Raw genomic sequence first — 18,447 nt, forward strand, 5'->3', positions numbered from 1 at the left:
GGGTGATGGGGAATGGAGAGACTTCAGCTTATTTTAATCCAAGCCAAGGAAATCTGAGGCAAGATTTCAAAGAGGGGAAAAATTCCGCCCCCCTCCCCCCAACCCCTTGGAAAATTGGCCTAAGCTTTCTGAAGACTGACATTTTGGGACACAGGTAGAAAAGTTAAGAGAATGTTCTCCAGGGTTTCCAGAGCACAAGAAGACAGGCGATGGCACTTCCTGGAAGCTAGTCCAAAGGCTGTGGGATGGACAGATGGACACACAGACACTCTGCGCTCCTGGCTGCTCTCCCCTCCCCCAGCACATGCAGGCTCCCAGCTCACTCTGGCATCTGCCTCTTAGGGTGTTGCCTGCCCAGGGCTGCCTGGGCAGGCATGAGCTGGGAGCAGGTATCCAGATGAGAAACCACTCGGCAGGCGGGCCGGTGGGTGATGTCATCCCACAAAGGCTGCTTTGGATCCCCTCCCAGCCAAGGCCTGGAAAATTGGGGGCTGGAGAAGTCGGCCCAAAGGAGGAGGAAGGGCAGGGGCAGTGGATGGAGCCTCTGGTCTTTAGATGGGAAGGGTTTGACAGAAGCATGGTGAAGGGGTGTACTTCTTCTTCTAGAGAGAGACCCTTTCCCAGGTTGGAAGGGGACTTTGCAACAGTCTCATCCAGGGATGGGCCCCTTGTTATTCAGAGCCCCTAGCTGGATCTGCTAGGGCTCTGGCAGTTCCCTGGAGCCCTGCCTCACACCTGCATTCCTCCTACTACCACCTGGATGGACCCCTGGCTCTTGCCTGATCCTCGCTGCCAACTTAAACTTCTAAATGAGGCTTTTGCCAAGTCAGTCTTCTGCTCCAACACCTTCAATGGGTCCCTGTTGCCTCCAGAATAAAGGCCAAATTCAAGCTCAGTCTTTCTGACAATTTGAGTCCCCCAAGTTCCCTGACACATAGCTGCCCCCCCCGCCCCGGGCCATCCCAGGCAACATTCATGATTCAATACACATGTACTGAGGGCACTGTGTGCCCACCACACTGTTTTATGTAGGTTTTTACTTCCAAGCCTTTGCCTTAGCTGTTCTCCCTGCCTGGAATGCCTTCCCTTCTTCTACCAACTCCAATTCTACCTAACCATCTCTGACCCTCCAGGAGTCACCTGATTTTTCCAGCTGCAGGGTTCACTCCTGTCCTCTGCTGGATTTCTTGTGGGGTACTGTGCCCCAATCAGACTGTGTGCTTTAGACCAGAGTCTCCCTGATGAGAGTACATGCCCAGGACTGGCACTGGCCTCAACTGCCTGAAATTCATGATGTGAAAGCATAAAATTCGAGTCTGAGATCCAGTCCTGCTTTGCCCTTACTAGCTCTGTGACCCTGGGGAAGACACTTAACCTCTCTGAGCTTTAGCTTCCTCATTTGTAAACAGGTACAGTACAAGTACCTACCTCAATGGGCTGCTCTGCGCATGGAATGAGGTGACAAGATTAATGTCCTAAGTAAACTACAGACAGTGTTTATAAAACAAACAGGAAATGGGATATTTGGGGGGAAGCGGGACGGTTTCAGATTCCCCTGCAGCCTCAGAATCAGCAGGCGGCTCAGGGCAAGGGCCACACGTGCCAGGAAAAGGGTGGCTGCGGTTGTGTCCCTGAAACATGCCTCTGTCCAACCCCACCTCCAGGCAAGCACTGTTTACTTGCCAGCTAGAGACCGGGTCTGAGCCCCCTGGGCCCACTCTGGGGGAGATGCCAGGCTATGCAGCCTGAGGAATCTTACCTACAAGGATCCCCCACATCTGCCCCTTACTGTCTCATGCACTCTCTGACATTCCAGATGGGGAAACCAAGGCCCAGAGAAAGCTGGCAACTTGCCCAAGACTCCAGCCCTGAACTCCAAGTCTGGCTGGTTTTTCCCAGTCCACACTGCTTCCCCTCAGCTTCTCACTCCAAACAGCTGGGCTCATCCTGAGAAGCCAAGCCCTGTGATAGCCCCCACCCCAGGCTCCCCATGTTGTCCTTGACCCCCTCCCCTCCCCCACCACCCACGAAACCCTGGCATCCGACCAAAGGTCTCTCTAGCCCCTCACAACGGGTTCCTCTCAGGCTGGACTCAGCCTGCCGGCTCCTCCATAGGCCCCTGGGCGGCCAGGCTATACGTTTCATGAATAAAATGTATAGTTGTGGGCCAAGTGGGTTCTGGCTCACTGGCTCGTGGAGAGGGGAAAAAGGGACAGAAGCCCAGTGATTAGTCAGGCCCAGGCCCTCGTCACAGACAACACTAGAAGGATGGCTGCAAGGAGCATGGGTCGGGGAAGGGGTCCTCCTGCCTGTTGCCTTTCTCCTCTGGCCCCCTCCCAAAACGTCGACGCCCCATGTTCTTACCCACAGCTGTGGTGAGGTGGGGCCAAGCCTCTGGCTGACTGACAGTGGGGGCTGGCCCAGCCCCTCTGACCTCTGACCCTTCTGCCTTGTTCCCCAGCTCCCAAGCTTCAATCTCTGCTACATGTTTGGGCAGAATGGGTGTGTGTGTGTGTGTGTGTGTGTGTGTGTGCGTGCACGCGTGTATGTGCGTGTGTGTGAGGTAGCACTCTCAGAAATGGAGGGGCTCCTAGAAGACCTTCTGGAATTCCCATCCCTCTGCCTGCCACCATCTCCCTCTAGCAGCTGAGAACCCTGTCTAGGTTTCTCTCCCACTGACCAGTAAGACCAGGGAAGCCCCTGATCCCCAGCCCAGCTCTGCCTAGGCACAAGGCACAGGCCCAAGTCCCTGAGGCCCAATCCTGGGCCACGAAGCCCAAAGCCTGGCAAGGCCACTGAGGCAGAGGCAGCTCTAAGCTCTGGGGCTCAGAGGCTGTGACAGCAGTCACAGGATTCCCTAACCTGCTGCAGCTCCCCAGTGAGGGCCCCTGGAAACCAGGCTGGGTTGGGGGCAGGGAGGGGCTGCTGAGACTTCAGCTCTCTGCCTCAAGGTGACTGCCTGAAGTGGGACTGACCATCTTTGGCTGGCCCACCTCACAGGGATGACCAGCTGAGTTCACGTACAGGATGATGGTAGCCTCACCATCACCTGAGCACCTTCTGTGTGCCAGGCTCCCTGGGAGGGGGCAGTGCATTGCTGAGGGAGGTTAAGTTTACACAGCCAGGACATGGCAGAGCTGGGAACAAACCCGTACCTCTGGGTCCGAAATGCATCTGTTTACACACTGTGCTATGTGGTCATCACCCATCTAAGTCTCCAAGGTTGGACTTGGGGCCTAGAGAGGGTTGTAAGGAAGGCAGCGAGTACGGCTAGCGGAAGAGCAAGAGGGGGCCCAGGGGACGGCCGGCATGCCGACAAAGGGCTGCTACGCATCACAGGGAAGCATGCGGACCGCGGCCGGCGGGCACCGGCTCCCACACGTGCGTGCCCCCGGACACACATGCTCACACACATGCACTCAGGGCAGTACCTGTCACGTCCTTCTTGGGAGACTCAGCCCAGCTGGAGAGCCACACTTCCGAGTCCCCCGAGAGCAAGCAGCAGCAGGAGAGAGAGGAGAATCAGAGGAGGAGAGAGAACCGTTAGGCAGGCAGGAGGTCCACCGGGCAAGTGGCTGCAGGCGCCGCTTTGGGCTGGCGGCGGAAGGCGGGGGAGGGGAGGGGAGTGATTTCCTGGCCCTGGGCTGGCTGCTGGGCGTGGGCCTGAGTGATTACAGAGGCGCTGGGACACAGCCGGCTGGGACGGACGGGGATAATGAGGTGTCTGCCGAAACGCAGGAATCCTCTGGAGCACAGAGAATCCTACACAATCCCCGCCTGGAACTGGGCCCACTGGTTATCACTGCCCTGGAGAAAGCAGCCTGGACCTTTCTCTCTGGCCATGTGGGTGGGTGGCTGGCCGCACAGGGCCTGGTGGCTCCAAGGATCCTCACCAGGCCAGCAGGCTCAGCAGCTTGGACCTGGACCCTCAGACATCAGGGTTGGAGAGTCCAAGGCCAGTCTCCAGTCTTGAGGCCCCACACCACTGAGCTCTGATGTCTTGTCCAGCTCTTGACCCAGCCCTACCCAATGAGGAAGACAGGCCCTGGCAGAATGGAAGGAAGAAGACTCACTTAGAGTCTCACGCCCCAATTCCAACCCAGAAGGACCGGGACCTTTAGTGACCATCAGAGATGGGGTCTCTATCTCAGGCTCAGACAGTCATGTCTGATCTGGACCTCAGTTTCCTTATCTGTGAAATGAGGTTAGAAGTTATCCTTCTGCCAAGACAGAGGAGTAAAGTCAAAGCGCCTAAAAGGACATATGTAATACGATAACATTATAATGAGGCAGATAGCTCTTAGCCTGATCAACGGTGTGAACAACTCCAGAGTATCAGAGAGTCAACATGTTAAAAGCACTGACAGTCTACCCAGAGTATATAGTGCTTCATTCACTCGACAGTCCCTTGAGGTGGGTATGCATTTTTCGCCCCATTTTACAGGGGAGGAGACTGGCCCAGGTTCCCACAAGCATAGAGTAACAGAGCCGGAAATGGAACCAGGTCTGGGATCACCCCGGGCTGCTGCTTTCTCTGCTGAACTTCTCATCGCCTCCGAAAGAGCACAGCGTTGGCTGCAGTGGGGCCAGTAAGAAGCAAACACTGAGATGCGAGTCTGAGAGGCACCCAGTGCTGGTCCGGAGAGCTGCCTGACCCAGTGACAGTAAAGATAATCATAACAGCAGCAAAGGTTCATGTAGCATTTATTGTACACCAAGAGTCACGCTGAGCCCTGAAATATAGTAACTCCTTTGTTTTCCAGAATAATCCTACAATGGTTAGGTACTCCCTCCAGTTTGCAGATGAGGAAAATTAACCAGAGAGGTTAAGTAACTTGCCCAAGGTCGCACAGCTAGTACGGTGTCCACCTGGTGTGGGGCTACAGACTCCAGGTGATCAGTTGATGCTAGTCATAAATTAAAGCACCTAATTCCCCCTTACTCAGCAAGTCACTTCCTGCTCTCATTGTAAACCAGCAGTGAGGGGCTCTGGTAGAGGGGTTTAGTGACTCCGGAGTCTGACTGTGCAGATTCTCCCCTTGGAGAGACTTACTTAACCTCCTTGAACCTGTTCCCTCCCTTGTAAAAACTGACACAGATGACATATTTACTTTCTAGGTTGCTACAAGGGTTAAATGACGTAATACGCAAAAAGTGCTCAGCGTAGTGCCTACCACAGTCAGTGCTCAACGACGGTTCGCTACCATCGGCAACATCTCCCAGAAGCTTCGTTCAAACCAACCTTAGGGCACCAGGAAAACCCTACTGGAGTCACAAGGACGAAAACCAGACGGTGTTCGATACTGGATGTGCCGAGAAGACGCTAGCACCCAGTCAGAGATGCCTTCCCATTGACACCCCCGAACACGAGGTCAGCTGGGATCGGGGGTGGAGGGACTCTGGAAGACTGCACCCCAAAGACAAACATTCCACGGCCAGAGTCTCTCACCTGGACTCGCAGCCAGAAGCTTCCTGGGCAGCAGGAGCTATGAGGGCCCGACTTTCATGCCCTGGTAGGGCTGACACAAGGTAGGCACACCTCTGAGGCTTGAAGCTGGTGTGGCCTGAACTCCAAATGGGGAGGGCCTCATTACCTGGTGCCACGCCTTGCTGGGGCTCTAACTCCCTTTTGCTGTACCCCAAATGCGGCCCAGTGGTCTGCCACCCAGCAAGGCCATCCTCACCATCCCGCAGGCCCAGCACCAGGCCCACTCCAGCCCCATCTGGCCCCACTCAGCCCTGTGCCAACCCAGCTAAGAGGGTCCACATCTCTACCCATCTCTGTTGCACTTGTTACTTGTACACCTTCCATTCTGGCTTCTTTTGGGCTGTCAGAAGGAAAACTTTCGGGAAATGTTAACCTCTTTCAGTGAGCCAAGGGCAATTATTTGGCTCAGGCCTTGAGAACCCAGGAAGGCTCGTTTTGCTAGAACGGGGGTTAACACTCTTCCTGTAAAGGGCCAGAGTCAACATTTTAGGCTTTGTGGGCCATGTGGTCTCTGTCAAGATTACTCACCTTTGCTGTTACAGCACAAAAGCAGCCCCTGACAGTCTGTAGAAGACTGAATGGGCTGTGTGCCAATAAAACTTTACTTAAAAACGACATGGCGGGCTGGGCTTGGCCTGTGAGCAGTGATGTGCCAACACACATGCTAGAAGATGAGGGGAGCTGCTGCTGTCTTCATCAATGGGGGGGCACCCCCAAACCCTGGGCGGGAGAAGTGGGGGCTCTTGACCCACCTAAACTACATGCACATAAGGTCTCTGCTGCTTGGGTAATTTTTTCAGTAATCATCTTGAAGGGTCTGATGCCCTTCCAGGCCCTTGGGGTTTGGGCATTTGGGCAGGGAGTGTGGAGCAGACAGGAAAAGATCTCTCAGCCTCTGGAAACTGAGCCCCACTGCTAAGTGTGGAACAACCCAAGCTCATGCCCACCCCCAGCACCCCCCAGAAGCAGGCCTTCCCTTTGCTCTCCAAAGGAAAATGGGAAATGGACCAGAAACAAGCCTGTCTTTTTAAAAACATGATTTATTTCCCAGTCCCCTGGATCTGCAAAATTAATCCAGTTCCGCTGCTCCCACCCCAAATCTCTCCCCACTTTGGAGTGCCTTGTCTCCAGCCCACCCGAGCAAGCCCTCTCCCAGGGTGGGAAGGACACCCCCCACCCCACCCCCGCCTCCTTACAATGAACAGAGGAGACTCCAGCCAGGAGGCAGACAAGGCTGCTGGCTCAGGGCTGGGAAAGCAGAGACAGAGGGATGGGATGAGGGAGCAAGGGGCAGGCACAGCCAAGTGAGCAGCTGTGACCGACACAAACCAACCGCTTCCTGCCCTCCCACTGTCTCTCCCTCCCTCTCCCCTGGTGACAGAACCAAGGGCCTTACAGGGCAGGGTCAGGGGCGGTGGAAAGTGAGGGGCGGTGGAAAGTGAGTGGTGCCAGACTGGGAATCTGCACAACTGGTTTTGCTGAGAATCAGCTCTGTGACCTTGAGCAAGTGGCTTGACTTCTCTGGGCCTCAACGCTTACAGCTGTAAAATCAAGCATTTGGGCCTGGCGATATCCAAGGCACTTGTGTGATGTTCTAGACTCTTCTAGCAGAAACCTGTTAGTAGTCTCCATGATGCAACTGCTCCACAGCTGAAACGAATCTTTCTAGAGAAACCGACCACCTTTCCAGGGAAAACCACTTAAACACACGCTCAATATATGGAAACTCAAGGGCAAAAAGCAACTAATTCAAGAAACAAAAAGGCAGAGAACAGAAACAAGAATTCTTTTAAGATCTTGGTTCTTGTGCTTACCCTGCCACTCAGCTCACTGATCCTGGGGCATTGGGCCTATGTCTGGGCCTCTTTTCCTCATCTTCTTTGTAGGGTTGTTTTGAGGGTGAAATGACCTAATGCCTGTGAAAGGTTTTGGAGGGGTAGGAACGAGGCCCTTGGGGCAGAGCAGGAGTGGGTGATGGGGACAAGCTGGTGACTAAAGCAGTGTGAGCCTGGGAGGCAGGAGGTGGGGAGACAGGGTCGCTCCCTCGGCCATCCCATAGTGCTCCCAGATCAGCAAGAATCCAGGCCCTGAGAAAACCAGGTGCCTGCAGGTCTTGGCCAAATGCGGTGACCCGAGGACACCTCTTAGATACTGAACCTACTTCTTGTCAGGTCCAGGTGATTGTGAGAAACCAAAGAACAACAGCACAGGTGCCCCTGACTTGAAGGAAGCCCCCCCCCCCAACACACACGTGCCCAAGTACTACATAAACACACACCTGGATAGAGTGAAGTTAGGAAAGTGACGGGTTCCTAGCACGGTTAACCTTGAGTAACTCCAGAGCAGTGAGAAGTGGGTTCAATTTGCCCAAATTGAGTCTCAAACCATTGTTTCCAGGAATCCTTCCCTGGTGTAAAGCGAGTCCCACCCATCCAAGCTAATAAATCCAGAGTGGGCTGTGAGCCCAGGTGGGAGAGACAGGAGAGCGGCCAGCAACCCAAACTCCTCAGGGAGGGAAAGCCAGCCAAGGGCAGGGTCACCCACTGCATCAGCATCCACAGCCCTCCTCTGAGAGGGGAGGAGAAGCAGGGACCCCACCAGGGGCCTCGAATGGAATGAGCACCCCTGTCCTTTTTTTTTTTTTATTTTTTTTTAATGTTTATTTATTTTTGAGAGAAACAGAGCGTGAGCAGGGGAGAGGCAGAGAGAGAGGGAGACACAGAATTCGAAGCAAGCTCCAGGCTCTAAGCTGTCAGCATAGAGCCTGACGCGGGGCTTGAACCCACAAACCGTGAGATCATGACCTGAGCCGAAGCCGGCTGCTCAACTGACTGAGCCACCCAGGTGCGCCCCCGTCCTTTTATTCTTCGGCAGTCAGTGCACTTGAGCCCTCCAGACCCCTCCCTCCTCCGGAGTTCTGCTGCTGTTCTTCCCTCACTGCAGCCTTGAACTGGGTTCTAACATCAGCTGCAGCCCAGTCTTTCCTCCCCTTTTATACAACCAAACTTTGCACAGGGCTGGATTTCTTGGGTTTCCTAGAGGCTCCGTGTTACTTTTCCTTTTTGACTAAGCCACCGGGAAGCTCAACCACTGCTTTCAGGCCATGAGCTAACCAGGGCCCAAGAGCTGCTCACTCTGCCACGGAACAGTAGTAGCGGGAGATGCTACCTTGCCAGGAGCGAACACACCCCTTGTTGGAGGCCAGGCGCTGTCTGCTCACAGGCATGGAAGAGCTCAGATCTTTACAACCGCCCTCCAGGGCTAACAGTCCTTCACAAAGAAGGCTTCCTTTACAAAAAGAAGTCGTTTTGGCCTCTGTGATATCTCCACTTCAGAGGGCCTGAAATAGGTTGCTGTGCTCCAAGCAGCAGAAACCGAGGCACGACGGTGAAAGCGATAGGAATGCCGTCTGGAAACAAGCACGGCATTGAATTAAGACGGCTAAGAAAGAAAACGGCAATAGTTCAAACGTGAATAGCAATCGAAAGCTACGTGGGTGCGAGTTCGGAAGTATACAGTTGTAAGGTGTGTGAGCTCCTGCTCACGTGGTCAGCTCCAGGACTGGATCCTGGGAGAGCGGCAGCATGATAAAAAAAAAAAAAATCATGCCCCTGGACTGGAGCAGTGAGGGGTTCATGCGACAGACAGCTCAGACCCCTGGCCCTGCCTCCTACTCTCCCAGCCTCCAAACTGGGGCTAGCTTCAGGTGCATGTGATCCAGGGTGTCCCACAGGGCCCCATGCTTAGAAGGGACCCTAAGAACTCTGAGCTGAACAAACAGAAATACTCAAGAATAAATTTAGTAGGGCTGGATTTCTGATGTGTATCATCTTGAAGACAGAAGGCAAATGCTAAATGGGAAGACTGGCCATTGTCTGTCTCCAGGTCCCTTCCCCACCAACATCTCTGGCTTCCTGGTGGTATTCCAAAGGCTAGAAGAAGCATGTGAGGACTTAGGACCAGAGAGGGCAAGAAATTTGTCTAAGAACACACAGCAAGTGAGTGGCAGGGCTGGGGGCTAGAAAAATCTTACCAGTTCCCACTCTCTAACACTCATGCTAGGCACTGGCTAGACATTTTCTGAGCACTAATTTAATCCTCACAGCAGTCTGTAACTTACAGATGCAAAATGTGAGGTTCTTCCCAAGGCCCCACAGCAAGACTTGAGCCAGACTCGAGCCCAGGCAGGCAGGCTGGCTGGGAACTGGGAACAAAGCGGCCTAAAACAGGGGACTTCATTCTCTGGATTCTCCCCAGCCATTGGCCAGTGGCTCATTATTTCTGTTGGGCTTTCCTTTGCACATGCAGCCATTATTCCTATTCATTTTGGTCTCAATCAGAAGGGGTCTGCCTCCTTCCCCAGGAGTTGTCTTTCCCAGAATCCAGAGTCTGCGTGGGGGCAGCCCAACCCAGGGCAGGAATGTACTACTGGCCCACAGGCCGCTGAACTATGCAGTCAGAGAACAGTCAGTTTCCCTCCTCAGGTGGGGAACGGGGTAGGGTGGGGGCCGGGCTGGACCTGGAGCCATTCCACAGTCCCTCAGGGACTAAGTCCAAGGGCGCCCGCCTAGGCCATGTCTGGGGCCAGCAGAGACAGCCCAGCCCCAGTGGGTGTGGGCAGAGGGGCCACAGATGCCTCCGGGAGGTGGTGGTGGTGGGGAGGGCTGCCCCTCCATCCTGTTGAAAAGACCCAAAGCGTCCTGGTGAAAGACAGGTGCCGTGGTTAGTCAGAGGAGCCGTGGGTGGACAGAGGGGTGCTGGGGTGGGGGGGAGGCTGGCGGGGTTCTGAGCCCCACTCCCAGCAGCTGCTGCTCGACCCCACGGCATCCCCTTGGGTTGCGGTCTCCCCCTCAGTTCTCAGGTTCTCACCTCTCCCCATGCTGGGGTGGTGGTGTGCAGAAAAGAGACAAACTTAACACTGTTCAGAGTTCCAGGATCCCAGCCACCTCCCCACTCCCTGGGGTGGTCTGCCTTGGTGGTCCTCTCCCACCTACTGGGATATCCCCCTCCCGTTGCCCCACCCACCGGCTCCCCCAGCCAAAGCCAGGATCTGTGAGGATGAGGCGGGAGCAGAGACAAGGGCCAGCAGTGCAGGATGAGGTGAGCAGCTGCTGGTTCCCAGCCCCCCCCAGCCCTGGAGCCCGTCTGTCTCCCTGGCTCAGTCTCCATAAGAGCCATGAGTGAGTAACGGAGATCAGCAGCAAGGGACTCAGGACCAATATTCCCAGGGCTACAAAAAGTGCAATGTCTTGTTTCCTCCAGACTGGACTCTTGCTTTCAGATGATCAGGTTATTAGTTTTTTTTTTTAACGTTTATTCATTTTTTTTAAAAAATTTTTTTTTTCAACGTTTATTTATTTTTGGGACAGAGAGAGACAGAGCATGAACGGGGAAGGGGCAGAGAGAGAGGGAGACACAGAGTCGGAAACAGGCTCCAGGCTCCGAGCCATCAGCCCAGAGCCTGATGCGGGGCTCGAACTCAGGGACCGCGAGATCGTGACCTGGCTGAAGTCGGACGCTCAACCGACTGCGCCACCCAGGCGCCCCTAACGTTTATTCATTTTTGAGAGAGAGAGAGCAGGGGAGGGGCAGAGAGAGAGAAGGAGACACAGAATCTGAAGCAGGCTCCAGGCTCCGAGCTGTCGGCACAGAGCCCAACGCAGGACTCAAACTCAGACTGCAAGATCGTGACCTGAGCTGAAGTTGGACGCTTAACCGACTGAGCCACCCAGGCGACCCAACTGCCGACTATTTAATGAGCATCCGCCACGCACACAGTAGGGCGCCCTTGGCTATGACAAACCGACTCTCCACCATCTGTCTCCAAGCTTGGGGGGGCACAGGGGCGCGAACATTTACCCAGGCGTTCCTGTCTGCATCAGGAGTCATGTGGGTTTGGGAGGGAGGCAGTGTAGCTGCCTGGCACTGCCAGGGCTGCCCTTCAAGTGTCTCCTCACTCCCTGAGGCTGCAGAGAGCCAAGCGCAGGGCAGGCGGAGGCCAGACACAGCAGGGTGCACCCCAGGTGGAGGTCTGTGGGGGGCGATGCAGCAGGAAAGAGTCCTGAAGGCCTCACATCTACAATGAGAACCCCCTCTGGGGTAAGACTCACAAGGCTGCAGCTGACATGTGGCTGGACACTGCCATCGACTGCAGCGGGACATGGGTGGGGATGAGGGGCTGCGGGCCAAGGCAGAGTTGACGCCTGAACTGAGACTGAGGATAACCCACTTTCCAAGGGGTGCCAGCCTCCCTCATCGTGCCCTGGGAAGGATCTCTGTAATGTTCACTGACCGTGTCAGCTGGCTCCAGAATATCTGCCCAGTGCTACGGTCCTAGCAAGTATCTGGCACACAGTAGGTGCTTAATCACAATTTGTTATGAGTCTCTCCAATCAGATCTGAAGTTCCTTCAGGCTCTTATCCCGGTCAGCATCCTTGCAGCACCCTGAACACCGTAGGTGGTGCCAGTAAGTCTTGAGTGGCTGATGGAAGGGTGCACACTCACTGCACTCAGTCCCAAGGGCTTTGTGGGGAAACGGAGGCCCAGCTTACCTCACTGACCTGGGGTCCTCTTGGCACCCAGGGCCCTGCATATCTCTAGTCCAGGTTTTGCCTTCTGAGCCACAAATAGGCCTTCTCAAGACCCTGAGTCTAGCTCGTGCTAGGCAGAGGCTCACGGAAAGGCGTCCCCTCACTCCACCTCCCCCAGGCCCAGCAGAACATCCCTAAAAGGCTCTGGTCCAGCATCTGCTGTAAAGCCCTTCAAAGAGATTATTTTAAAAATGTATCCATAACCAATATGGTCTACGGCAAGATGGATGTTGCAGGAAACAGGCGTCTGAGCCAGAATTGGCTTATCTATAATGTCTGCTGGGAGCAGGCTCAGCAGGGCTTGGAGCAGCCCCCCACGGTATGTGCCAGGAACCCCTGGGCCTCTCCTCACCCCCATCTGTCTCGTGCTCTGCATGGGTCTGGACCAATCCCCCGAGCTCTCAGATGCCACGTCAACAGAGCAGTGTGTGCATACGCGCGTGCGTGGATGTGTGTGCCTGTGTGCCTGCGCACACATCACTGCTTGGGAAATCCCCACATCTGGCTCACACGTGACCAGGCTATTCCCAGAAGGCACAACTGGGAGGGCCGGGAGGACAGCGGTCAGGAGTGTGTGAGCTCTCCGGGGAGCACAGAGTTAACCCTTTGGCATCAGAGCTCAGGATCTGTGCTGAACGCTGACCTTCTACCCCCAGGGAAAGTCAGGAAGGAGATCGGTGCTCAGAGGGCCCTGTCCTGGCTCATTATGGAAGTGTGGGAAAACGGGACCATCCTCTGGGTCCCCCGGGTCTTCACTTGTGGTATGAAAGGGCTGCTCTTTCTCTGTCCTGTCAGTCATGGGCAATCACCAAACCGCCGAGGGGACTCGCTGGCTGGATATTCCTTCCCCAGTGGAGATGTCAGTCGGATATTTGGTGCCGGGCACCCGGCTAGGGCAGGCATGGCCCTGGAACTGTATGGAATCCAGATTCATGCTCCTTTCACAGGCAAGGACATGTGTCCCCCAGGGGGCAGCTGGAAGCTAGAGTCCTCCTGATAAGGAAAGGGTCAGAGGTGGCTCTTAGGGCAAATTCTCCCCAGCCCAGGGAAAAGGACTAATTTTATAACTGGAACTTTTTAAGCTTCAACAACTTTAGCAAGTGAGCGGCCATTTGCAACAGCATCTCTGAAGTAGCACCACCCGGTAGGCACTGCGGGCACGTGGATGACAGAAGACGTGGCTCTGCTGATGCCGAGGCTGGCCAGATGTCCTCTGTGCGGCCTCTCTCCCTCTTTTCCAGGCTGACTCATTTACAAACCTCAGAAAACCCGGTGTGGAAAGCCTTGCTCGGCACCCCCAGGCAGGGCTGTGTGCCTCCCAAGGGGAGGCTCCCTCTCACTCTGCCCCACCTCCATCACAACGCTTGGATGTTGTATCAGAACTGCTGTTTACTCTCCTACCTCCTGCACCCAACTGACAGTCCTGAGGACAAGGACCTCATCCTATCCATCTTGCTATCCCCTGACTTCTACTGCAGGGCCTGGGAGAGAGGTGCTCAGGTGTTCATGGGAGAAATCTACAAGGCAGCCGTGGCAGAGCCAGTGAGGTCTGCTATGGGTATGGCAGGAACCATCTCATCCTAGCTGGGAAGTCTAGGACCAGCATCCACTCAGAAACCCACTTCCTATCAATTTAGCCTTTAAGGGCTCTCCCCCTACCCAGGGGAGAGCTGCCACTGGTGACTAAGCTGTGCACTCAGAGCAGAGAGCAACCGAGGTCATGGAAGCAGCCGAGGAAAGAGCCCTCCTTCATCACAACCCTGTGATCAAATGCAAGTGCGAACGGATGAGGGGCTCTTGGCATTAAAAGGCTCCAGGGAGGGATGCTGCACGGCAGGGGAGCTGACAGACCAGAAGAACTTGTCCCATTCTGAAAGATCTGCCGCAAGGGGTGTGAAAATCTGCATGTTTGCAAGCTTTCCCCAGGGGGCCACCACCAATGCACAAAAGACAGTCTTAGTTTGGTCTCTTGTCATGGGTCTGTTATCACAGCTTTGTAAGGACCTCACCCTCCTGCCGGAAATAGCTAGGCACCCAATCCTGACCCGGATCCAACACTCCAGCCCCCAGACACCAATGGGGTCTCCTACAATGCTGCACCCATTAGCGAGAAGCAGTGTCAGAGGGAAGGATCACCAGGAGGTGACCACTCTTCCTTCTGAGCACAAGAAAGTTAAGAGGAGGGGAGGGGAGGGGAGGGAAGAGAAGAGACTTTGACACCACCTAGTTTCCTCCCTCAGTGCACAACTCCAGTTCTAACATTAACAAATACATCTTCATATCTTCATATGATGTTCATACATCAACATACCAGGGCATGTTGTGGCAATGACTAGATCCAGGGGCAAAGCAGACAGAGTCAGGGAAAAACTCTTTTTTCCCCCCTGCAAACGTCTAATTTTTACTGAAACTTTGGAAAATTTTCCTTTGTCTTCACATTTCAGAACTGACCAATTATAAAAATGCCACGAGCCAACAAAGTTACACACGCCACATTTCTGTTTCTAAACAAAGTAACTTTAGATCAGAAAAAGGTGCTAAAACAATAAGTAATGCACATTTCCCCCAAATCTTTGTTTTTCCACTGGCTTCATCATTACTGGAAATGCTGCCTCTTTTGTCACATGTCTATAAACCAAAAGCCGAAGCGAGGAGCACATTATTTTCTGGCTGACGGCTATGGTGGGAAGCATTTCTCTGCTGGACCACAACGTGGGTGTTTCCTACCCCCAAGAAGACAACCTTGTGGAAATAAAAGGCAGACGGAGTCTCGTCACTGCCTCCTGATGAGGCCAGGAGGGAATTCAGGGCTTGGGCAGGCCCCTTAGCCATTCTCCCAGCCCTGACTGCTGGGCCACGGTTCTCTGTCCTCGGACGGGTCCCCCTTTCCCTTGGTGGCCCACCCTCTGCCCCAACTTGGTAGACAACTGAGTGCATCTTCCAGGCGCAGCCCCGTCCAGTCACAGTGCACCACGAGGATACCAATGCTTGTGCAGACTTGCTGCCTGTCTACCCCCAACACCGCCATCAACCCACGAGGATGACCCATCTCAAATTCAACTCTGGCTCGATCTCAGAATCCCCGGAGAGCCCATCAAACCTGCACATTCCCAGGCACCACCCCTGGAGATGCTGACTCAGCAGATCTGGACAGGGCCTGGGGACTGGTACTTCAACGAGCAGGCCAAGGACTCTGAAGCACACCTCCAGCCTTTGTACGTGCTGTTCGTTTGCAGACCGTCTTCCTGCTTTCCTGGTAGAGGAAGCTGGGAGACAAGAGCGAGGGGCAGAGAGAACAGAGGGCAGAGGGAATCAAAGCTAGCAGGGGGGTGAGGCAGGTGACGCCAGGAGCCCTCCACGTGTGCCCGCCTAACTATGCTTCATGTCCAGGCCAGTGGGGCAGCAGGGCCACGCTGACTCTGGCTGGGGGGAGTGGCGGCACAGACACACACGTGAGCAGCGTGTTCACTTTCTCCATCCCATCACTGCCACATGGGCTGGCTGCGGGGCTGCCAGATCAATCAGCCTCCTTTCATTTACAATTAGTTGGCTTTGAACTCCAGGGTTGACATCAGGCGGAGGACCCGGAGCCATGAAAATAAGAATTGTTTAAAAACACCAGCCCGGGTGAGATGTGCCAGAAGGCGATGCCTTCAGGAGACTCGTTCACTTCTGGAACAGTCCGCTGGAGGGTGCCAGGAATATCTTGGCCGTGTTCTCCGAGCAGCCTGGGCCTTTCTCACTGAGGATGGGTGGCTCGGGCAGACCAGAAAGCCTTGGAAATTGCTTTCAAAAGTCTTGCTGATGTAGCCTCCAAGGCTTCCTTTCCAGACTCCTCTCCTGTTCTCTCCTTCCCCAGCCCTCTTTCCACTCCTGTCAGGCTAGACACCTCTCCTTCCCTCAAATTCTTCACCCTGATTCCAGCCTCTTAAGGCCTTGCTCATGCCCAGCCCTCCCACCAGAGGCACTGCCCACCCCTCTGCTCATCTCTGGCCTCGCCTGTCTTGTCTAGCCCTGCCCCCTTCTAGTTGACTCCCACAGCTTGTGGATCACAACCCATGCTGTCTTGCATTCACTGATGAGTCCCTGACAATATCCTCCTTCCTCAGCTGAACCGTGAGCTCCCATGGGGCCTGGGGCCAGGGACCAGCAATCGCTTAAGAGAAATGAAAGCCTCAAGGAAAGCTGCTGCTGTCTGCTGTGACTCTGTCCCTCTTCCTGAGCGGCTGGTGAGCAGATCAGGCCCCAGCCTTGCTCTTTGCCCTACGGGGATCTTCCTCTGGGGGGAGGACAGCCCCAGAGGCCTCACACACCCACTTTCTCTGCTTTATAATGTCCCTGCTCACACCTCTGCCTAGTTCCAGGGCTTGGTGGCAGTGTGACCAGCAGACCAGTTCTGCCCACTCCCACCTTGGACAGACAGCAGCCCCTCTTAGATGCTTCCTCTACAGGAGGCGGGTAGATAAACTTTTCATAGTAGCCAATACTTATGCTTTAAGCAAATCTACTTCATTAAAAACCAAATTCATACAAAAAGAAATGAAGAGTATATTAGTCACACCCTGTAAAAAAAACCCTTGGGGCGCCTGGGTGGCACAGTCGGTTAAGCGTCCGACTTCAGCCAGGTCACGATCTCGCGGTCCGTGAGTTCGAGCCCCGCGTCAGGCTCTGGGCTGATGGCTCAGAGCCTGGAGCCTGTTTCCGATTCTGTGTCTCCCTCTCTCTCTGCCCCTCCCCCGTTCATGCTCTGTCTCTCTTTGTCCCAAAAATAAATAAACGTTGAAAAAAACAAAAATTAAAAAAAAACAAAAACAAAACCCTTTCCCCTTGTGGCCAGTAAGTTCCCTCTAGATACCTCAGGCGTATTCTCTTGGGGCAGCCCCCATCCCAGTCTGCTAGAGGCCTTCAGAGCCCAAGTCCTGGTCACCCGTGGATCCCTTGGGTCTTTGTTCAAGATGGAACAGACTTCAGTGGAAGAGGTTTGGATCAGGAGGGCCCGATTCAAATCCTGTGTCTACCTGGCTGGGTGACCGTGGGCGAGGTCCTTAACCTACCTCTGCTGGTCTATAAAATGAGGACAAGACCACCTGCCCAGGCTGTTACAAGATTTACCAACAATTATGAGATGGTGCACACCCCACCTTCTCCCATATGACGGGGAGGGGTTCCTTCTGGAGGAGGGAAAACAGCAAGGCCAGTGGTCCCTCCTATTTGACAGCTGGATACCAGTGGTGCTGCTTCCTATTCACAATAAAAATGGCTTGGGTGCCTGGGTGGCTCAGTCTATTAAGCCGACTTTGGCTCAGGTCATGGTCTCACAGTTTGTGAGTTTGAGACCAGCATTGGGCTCTGCGCTGACAGCTGGAGCCTGGAGCCTGCTTTGGATTCTGTGTCTCCTTCTTTCTCTGCCCTCCCCCGCTCATGCTCTGTCTGTCTCTCTCTCTCTCTCCTTCAAAAATAAACATTAAAAATTTTTTTCTTTAAATGGCTTAACCCTCAGTGAGTGTTGACTGTGTGAGGCACGGTCTGTGGAGTTAACATTTCATATGTAGTAGTTGTATTCAAGCCACAGACAATTGGATGAAGTGCTATCATCATTCCCATTTCACAGACTAGGAAACTGAGGCACAGGGAAGTTAAGGACTTGCTTAAGACCACACAGCTGACAGAGCTGGGACATGAAACTACACATTCTGGTTCCAGAATCCATGTTCTTAACTGTACAGAATACTCAGCAATGGTGGGGTCTAGGTTCTGTCTCCTCTGAGGCCAGGCCTAGGGCTTAGAAAAGGAAAATACATGTTTCAAGTGGGTCTTTTAACTCGTGGATCAAAGGTAAGACCAACTTCTCACCTCCTTTCAGGATCTATCAAAACTCAAAACAATAACAGTGGCAGCCGCTCTCTTTGGGAATTTGCTTCGGGCCAGGACCTCTGCTACGATGATCCTTACATTTAATGAGAAAGACACTATTTTATCCCCCATATTCACTATAGGGCATGAGGATCTGAGGTTAAGCAACTTGCTAGCCACAGAGCAAACACATGGCATGGCTGGGGTTCAAACCCTATACGTCTGACCCCCAAACCTAAACTCTTACCTTCAAGCAACATGCTTCTATGCAATGACCCCAGAGTAACACTGACATCATTAACTTTGCCCAATAATGCAGATTTTATATCAGTAAAATGGAAGTCGGACTGAACTTGCCACATTTCCAAGGAAAAGTATAAAGTAAACAGGATTTCAGGAGGAATATCAACACGTGCCCAAAAGAACAAACTTGAAACACTCTTGAGTAACCTCATTTGCGTTTAAAGTAGCTGCAGGCCCTCTGCCTAGCAAGCATTCCCGATGCCGGGCCAAGA

At 53.9% G+C, this 18,447-nt stretch overlaps 1 protein-coding gene across 4 annotated transcripts in view; it reads right to left on the reverse strand.

Annotated features, from left to right (window-relative positions):
- SH3PXD2A (SH3 and PX domains 2A) overlaps positions 1 to 18,447 on the reverse strand; it is a 234,714-nt gene that overhangs the window by 53,396 nt on the left and 162,871 nt on the right. For 2 of the 4 annotated variants that reach the window (XM_047072698.1, XM_047072697.1), the window contains exon 7: positions 3,432 to 3,476. The exons of the other annotated variants lie outside the window; for them this stretch is intronic. In XM_047072698.1, coding sequence (XP_046928654.1) covers positions 3,432 to 3,476 — 45 coding nt within the window. The remainder of the gene's footprint in view (positions 1 to 3,431; positions 3,477 to 18,447) is intronic. 4 annotated transcript variants of the gene reach the window in all.

The sequence above is a fragment of the Lynx rufus genome, unplaced genomic scaffold (assembly GCF_022079265.1).
Source record: "Lynx rufus isolate CCGP_SWC_20201006 ecotype Redwood Valley unplaced genomic scaffold, mLynRuf1.p SCAF_11, whole genome shotgun sequence".
Lineage (NCBI taxonomy): Eukaryota > Metazoa > Chordata > Mammalia > Carnivora > Felidae > Lynx > Lynx rufus.